This window comes from Mizuhopecten yessoensis, unplaced genomic scaffold (genome assembly GCF_002113885.1).
Source record: "Mizuhopecten yessoensis strain PY_sf001 unplaced genomic scaffold, ASM211388v2 scaffold8381, whole genome shotgun sequence".
NCBI lineage: Eukaryota > Metazoa > Mollusca > Bivalvia > Pectinida > Pectinidae > Mizuhopecten > Mizuhopecten yessoensis.
The window spans coordinates 708,524-716,324 of NW_018407519.1; the positions used below are offsets into that span (position 1 = coordinate 708,524).

Below are 7,801 nucleotides of genomic sequence, written 5' to 3' on the forward strand. Positions count from 1 at the left end.
CCCCCCCCCCTCAAAACACAGCTATTCTTTTTATCATGTCATTCAAATTCTCACACAGAAATTTATAGGCCTACTACATAAAATACATTTTTTTTACCACATAGGTATCAGGATGTAGGGGTTTTATTGGATCTGTGATGTCTAATTCAGTTTTAGCCATTAGTGTTTAACCTTATTGCATTAATAAAAGTGATCAAAGGGTCACAAAGGTATATCTCCCCTGTGCATTGTTCCTTTGTGTGACCTTTGTCTGTAGCCTTGAGTGGTCTACAACACTATCACTGTGTCAAAGCATGATACACATATCTATATTACAAATAAATATCACAATGATTTAATAAGCACATTGCTAATTTTGCCCCCACAACATGGTGGACAAGTTCATCCATCTGTCCAACCATACAATATCTTGGTAAAACAGTAAGCTCCATTATTCCAATACTAAACAATACATGTAGAAAGCTAACGATCATCTAACTTCATATCTCCATACATCTTCAGGAGTATTACACCAGTATATCAAACATAGATCACTGTGACCTATATTTTCCACTTCACTGACTTTTTAAGTTGGCTGGACTTTACATTCAACCCTGTTTCTATCACAGCAGGAAAAGGGGGCATATGTATGGTTAACAAACATTTTCTAATTTTTAGAGAGTACAAAAACTTGAATAAACTAAAGTACTTACACAGGTACTGTTGAAGTTTCTCAAATTTCGGACCATGCTGGTACCGTGCAAGTTTTAGGTGTACCATCTGTCCTGTCTTACGGAGAACCTCTACAGCCTCATGGTTAGAAAATCCTGTCAACACCTGGTTGTCTACCTGTAAACAAGGAAACAGTGGAACATCAGGGGCAAAAAAGTGTTCATCTTGTACAAAACGATGATGGCGCGTCTAAAATGATAAAGGTTAAACTGTTTCATAGAAACTGTATGAATTGGTTGTAACGTGGTTTTCATGTTCTTCTATTTCAACTCTACACGAAACAAAAAAATAGAAACTATTCTTAGCAGGAAACGTAATCTATGACTTTTCCTTGCATTAACAAGAGTCCAATGGGGCCTGTATTTGTCATCCGTTTCTATTTGTTTGTGAACAAGACAAACATTTCTGAGTGATTTTGCCATGTTTTCAAGGCCATGGTGACCTACCCTCAATTTATAACTCACCCAAACAATGACAATAACAAAATGACAAAGTTGCAAGGATTGCAAGAAATTCATAGTCCTTCATCTTTGGATGAATAAAAATGAACAAAGAGCCATAACTCAGTAAGATAAACTTAAAAGCTCATAGACATGTTCTAAGAAATGTCATTTTGCATAAAAAATAGTCATCAATTCATCTGCCAACTGACAGAAATTATTGTTTAACCATAGCTAATGCACTTATCACCATCCTGTAAAAACAGCAAAAATAGAATAGCATAAATAATCCATACAATATATAGCAGATTCTATCTGAACAGTGATAACATATTTATTGTATAAGCACATTTCCATACTTAATTACATAAGTCCTTTTAGCATGAAACAAATATGACCAAACACAAAAATTATATTTATGCCTCCATACTGACAAGGAATAATTATGCATGGACAGATTTACACCTGAGTTCTCACCTGTATGATTTGGTCGTTAACCTGTATCCGGCCATCCTGAGCAGCAGCACTTCCCTCACCAATGCTTTTCACAAATATTCCACAGAGTTCATCTAAAAATATACAAAACATCAGTTTATTTGCATGTAAAAAGTTATTTTGTTTAACTTTTACAAAAATCTATTTACCTTCTTAATTAGTTTAGAGACATCTTTTCAATTTTCTTATGTATCTTGAATGCTCTCATGACCCGTATTATTTTATGAGACAGTAATACTTGCATCTAGGCCCAACCAAGCACAATTACGAAACCTTTCTCACAGCCCATATACTAGTAGCCAGTGATAGGGACACATGGGCTAATCGCCTACCAGGGGAGTTCTCCCGGCCTACGTAGCCAGCTAAAGTGACACAAGGGCCACACCAAATATCACCTACCAGGGGAGTTTTCCCGGCCTACGTAGCCAGCTAAAGTGACACAAGGACCACAACAAATATCACCTACCAGGGGAGCTCTCCGGGCCTACGTAGCCAGCTAAAGAGACACAAGGGCCACAACAAATATCACCTACCAGGGGAGTTCTCCCAGCCTATGTAGCCAGCTAAAGTGACACAAGGGTCAAAACAAATATCACCTACCAGGGGAGTTCTTCCGGCCTACGTAACCAGCTAAAGTGACACAAGGGTCACAACAAATATCACCTACCAGGGGAGCTCGCCCGGCCTACGTAGCCAGCTAAAGTGATACAAGGACCACAACAAATATCACCTACCAGGGGAGTTCTCTCGGCCTACGTAACCAGCTAAAGTGACATAAAGACCACAACAAATATCACCTACCAGGGGAGTTTTCGCGGCCTACGTAGCCAGCTAAAGTGACACAAGGGTCACAACAAATATCACCTACCAGGGGAGTTCTCTCGGCCTACGTACCCAGCTAAAGTGACACAAGGGTCACAACAAATATCACCTACCAGGGGAGTTCTCCTGGCCTACGTAGCCAGCTAAAGTGACACAAGGGCCACAACAAATATCACCTACCAGGGGAGTTCTCCCGGCCTACGTAGCCAGCTAAAGTGACATAAAGGCCACAACAAATATCACCTACCAGGGGAGTTCTCCTGGCCTACGTACCCAGCTAAAGTGACACAAAGGCCACAACAAATATCACCTACCAGGGGAGTTCTCCCAGCCTACGTAGCCAGCTAAAGTGACACAAGGGTCACAACAAATATCATCTCCCAGGGGAGTTCTCCCGGCCTACGTAGCCAGCTAAAGTGACACAAGGGTCACAACAAATATCACCTACCAGGGAAGTTCTACCGGCCTACTTAGCCAGCTAAAGTGACACAAGGGTCACAACAAATATCATCTACCAGGGGAGTTCTCCCGGCCTACGTAGCCAGCTATAGTGACACAAGGGCCACAACAAATATCACCTACCAGGGGATTTCTCCCAGCCACGTAGCCAGCTAAAGTGACACAAGGGTCACAACAAATATCACCTACCAGGGGAGTTCTCCCTGCCTACGTAGCCAGCTATAATGACACAAGGGCCACAACAAATATCACCTACCAGGGGAGTTCTGCCTGCCTACGTAGCCAGCTAAAGTGACACAAGGGCCACAACAAATATCACCTACCAGGGGAGTTCTCCCAGCCTACGTAGCCAGCTAAAGTGACACAAGGGCCACAACAAATATCACCTACCAGGGGAGTTCTCCCGGCCTACGTAGCCAATCAAAGTGACACAAGGGTCACAACAAATATCACCTACCAGGGGAGTTCTCCCAGCCACGTAGCCAGCTAAAGTGACACAAGGGCCACAACAAATATCACCTACCAGGGGAGTTCTCCCGGCCTACGTAGCCAGGTAAAGTGACACAAGGGCCACAACAAATATCCCCTACCAAGGGGAGTTCTGCCCGCCTACGTAGCCAGCTAAAGTGACACAAGGGCCACACCAAATATCACCTACCAGGGGGAGTTCTGCCCTCCTACGTAGCCAGCTAAAGTGACACAAGGGCCACAACAAATATCACCTACCAGGGGAGTTCTCCCGGCCTCAGTAGCCAGCTAAAGTGACACAAGGGCCACAACAAATATCACCTACCAGTTTAGTTCTGCCTGCCTACGTAGCCAGCTATAATGACACAAGGGCCACAACAAATATCCCCTACCAGGGGAGTTATGCCTGCCTACGTAGCCAGCTATAATGACACAAGGGCCACAACAAATATCACCTACCAGGGGAGTTCTCCCGGCCTACGTACCCAGCTAAAGTGACACAAGGGTCACAACAAATATCACCTACCACGGAAGTTCTCCCGGCCTACGTAGCCAGCTAAAGTGACACAAGGGCCACAACAAATATCACCTACCAGGGGAGTTATGCCTGCCTACGTAGCCAGCTATAATGACACAAGGGCCACAACAAATATCACCTACCAGGGGAGTTCTCCCGGCCTACGTAGCCAGCTATAGTAATGCCCAAGCCCTGGTCATCTTTCATTAGGTCCACGTCAAAGTACTCAACCTCGGGGAACTCTGGTGGCTGTAAGGACAAAAAGCATCAGTTCTTAGATACCAGTACTTCAAGGTATGATTGTAGAAAGAAAAAAATATTGGCAGTTTTTCGTACTATTTTTTAAAGAAAATTCTGGCTCTTGGGTAGATGTTTGGGTCTCAGGATGATGTGGTGTATAATAATAGAACTCCTTTAGGTATTTGTTACTGGTACTTAATATTCAAATTGAGGATTGCAATAAGGATCATCATAGATTAACATACCAAGCAAAAACATGATTGCACTGACATATGTTATATAAGGCTGCAGATTTCTTAAAATGTCGCTTATATGTTTACAGAAACATTGGCCAACAATCACAATGGTTTAAGCTTAAGCTCTAGATAAAAAATTAGGGTAGATAGGTGAAAACAAAACTTCCTTTTCTTCTGGATCACTGATGGCACACTGCTGGTTTACTGTATAACCTTTTCTCTTTATTTGACTCATATACTTACTATATGGACTTGCACAAGTCCGTCCATGCTCTGTTGTTGCTGCATCTGCTGCTGCTGCTGCTGCTGCTGCTGTTGTTGTTGTTGCTGTTGTTGCTGTTGGAGGTTATCCTCAGACATAGCCTGGATGTCTGTGCCCTCCAGGAATCTGTTGATCTGCTGAATGTGGCTCTCCAGCTGATGTGTGGGTACGATTGGGGCATGAGGCACGGGGATAGGGGATGGCTCCATCACAGGCCGGGCCACAATCAGTCGCACGTGAGTGCCCGACTGACGAAGGACTGCGGCGACTTGCTCAGAACCCATACCTCTCACGTTGACATCACCTATCTGCAGCACATGGTCCCCGCTGTGAAGTCGTCCATTCTGTGGAAACAGAAGCAAAACTCTAAGAAACGGTGGTTTACACCCTCATAGACACAAACTCAACAATCATAGAACTAGGTGCCCTTAACTTTTAACACAGTGCTGCTACACCATTCGGACAATCTTGAGGTAATTCTTCTTTGCCCTCAGACACCCAAAGTGCTGTTAGACTTACCAAGTCAGCCACTCCACCTGGTAAAATGGTTTTAACCACCACTCCTGTACTACGACCACCGATGATGCCAAAACCCAGTCCTGTTCCATCATTTATTAGGTCAATTACTTCAATTTGGGTCCATTCTGTATTCAACTGCAATTATACAAAGTAAACAACAATCAAACAAATATCGATATATAAAACTGTGTGGTCTGATAACCCCATTTCCCTGGCCCTAGGATGCTTCATACTAAGTAAGGTTCAAATCCCTTTACCAGTACTTTGAGATAAGTCTTTTATAGATTTGTCACTTAATCTCATATCTGGCCTACCAATCTGCTGAAATGGGGGCAGTACTGTTCATATTTAAACAATAATTAATTGCCTTGGCCTTCAATTTATTCCCTTTTCCCCTATTTGGACAGCCTCTTTCTCTGCGAGATTGAGGCCACACACTTCATTTGTACAATGTAATGTTATATTTGAACAGATTTATTTTTTCTGGAATTATTTTCAAGACAAAATCATCTGCATACTCTGTGTTGAAAAAAATATTTTTTAATTACAGAATTATTATGTCATTATTAGCAGTTTGCTTCCTGTTTTCAAATCCAAAGATTAATCATTTGTTGCTTCATAACAATTTTTTCTCTCTGAACATGGCAGCCATTATCAGTTTCCCTCAATGTGATATGAGTACTCATGAGAGAAGGAAGCAGAAATATAGACTTTCTTATTCAATAAAATAACAGTAAGTCACATTACATAAAAATGATACAAATTCCAAACTTTCACTGAATTGCAGACAGTTATTACAACTGAAAGCATCATAAAAAGATTTAAACCAAACCAGACCCTGGAATACTAGTTTACAGTATGCATTTTCCTATTTTCCTATCAAAATGAAATAATTCTTTCTGAAGTTGCTGCAGTATTATTGTCAGCGGTAATGGATATTCCCAGATATGAAGATCTCTGTTTGGCAGTGATATACCCTAGGATGGCAGTGATATACCCTAGAATGGCAGGGATATACCCTAGGGTGGCAGTGATATACCCTAGGATGGCAGTGATATACCCTAGGACACTTTCAGTACGTTATTACTTTGCCCAACTTAACCACTGACAATAAGGTTTGGAGAGATACAGGCTTATGACGATTAAAGGCAAGTTTTATGGTCACCATCAGGACAGGAATAAACTATCTCCTTGTGCGATATAAATATTTATCAATTATGGACTCTTGTTGAGGTGAACATGTGACGATAAGAACCCGAGTGCTAGAGGTATTACAAAGACTGGTCCAAATGCAGACTTCTGTGATGTGTATGAATTTTTTATTTTTTATTATGTTCAATAATGTGCCTTGTGTTTTTACTGTTTTTCACGTAGTAATCCCTTTGAGAATATGACAATTTATTTGGACTTGCCCTAGATTTAAATACATGGAATATATAGGTGATAAAGCAATCAACATTGACCCTTCCAGATGACCTGGTCAAACTATCTTTGTTCTTTTTTAAACCATGTTTTTTTTGGTCTTATCACTGGGATTTTTTTTTTACTTCAGAACTCTTTTGTTTTTTGGACCACATATTCCTGCACTCAATATTATAACAAGAGGCGCAGGGGCCTTAGCGGTCACCTGAGTTATATCATAGGTACTGGTAGCTTTATTTTATTGTTTAGATGTGATGTGGAAATCAGCATGTAAACTAAGTGAAATACAATACTTGTCATGTCATCAAAGGATAAGAATTTGAGAATATTGGTAAATGTTCCCTTTGGGGCCCCACCCTAGCCCCTGGGGATGGGGCAGGAATCCCAATTTTACAATTTGAAACCATCTTCCTCCAAGGATAATTCTCACCAAGTAAAAATAATTTCCTACAGAAAGTTGTCAAAATATACCCAAAAGTGATATTTCCCTATATAAACTATAGTAAACTTTACCCCCTCCCCAAGGGAGAATGGATAGCTCGGGGGTCCTGAAATTTACAATTTAAGTAAAACCTCTGAGTCTGAAGAAGAAGATTTTTGAAATATTGGTTAATTTTCCCTTTGGGGCCCCGCCCTGGCCCCAGGGATTGGGGTAGGAATCCCAATTTTACAATTTTGTAGCCTCATCTACCAAGGATGATTCTGACCAAGTTTGAAAAAAATCCATTCACTGGTTCTTGAGAAGAGGTTGAAAATGTAAAAAGTTTACGCACGACGGACAACGGACGATGGACGACGAACGACGGATGACGGACGACGGACGACGAACAACGGACGACGGACGGAAAGCGATAAGAATAGGTCACTTGAGCAAAGCTCAGGTGACCTAAAAAGAATAGGCAAAGGCAACCATTTAAATACATTTAAACTAAGAGGTAGAAAAAAGTAAGGAAGTACTAATAATCAACACAGTACATGGACAGACAGAGCTGAAATCAACTGTACACCTTATGTTATGGTGGCCCGACTCTTCACGTTTACATTATGGTGGCCCGACTCTTCATGTTTATGTTATGGTGGCCTGACTCTTCACGCTTACGTTATGGTGGCCCGACTCTTCACGCTTACGTTATGGTGGCCAGACTCTTCACGTTTACATTATGGTGGCCAGACTCTTCACGTTTACATTATGGTGGCCAGACTCTTCACG

General features: G+C 41.6%; 1 protein-coding gene across 4 annotated transcripts in view; it reads right to left on the reverse strand.

The window, feature by feature from the left end:
* Positions 1-7,801, reverse strand: part of LOC110455792 (patj homolog) — a 54,959-nt gene that overhangs the window by 41,503 nt on the left and 5,655 nt on the right. For all 4 annotated transcript variants that reach the window (XM_021506160.1, XM_021506161.1, XM_021506159.1 and 1 more), the window contains exons 2-6: positions 5,170-5,304; positions 4,632-4,994; positions 4,056-4,161; positions 1,629-1,720; positions 693-828 (exon numbers count right to left, since the gene is read on the reverse strand). In XM_021506160.1, the coding sequence (XP_021361835.1) occupies positions 693-828; positions 1,629-1,720; positions 4,056-4,161; positions 4,632-4,994; positions 5,170-5,304 (832 nt within the window). The remainder of the gene's footprint in view (positions 1-692; positions 829-1,628; positions 1,721-4,055; positions 4,162-4,631; positions 4,995-5,169; positions 5,305-7,801) is intronic.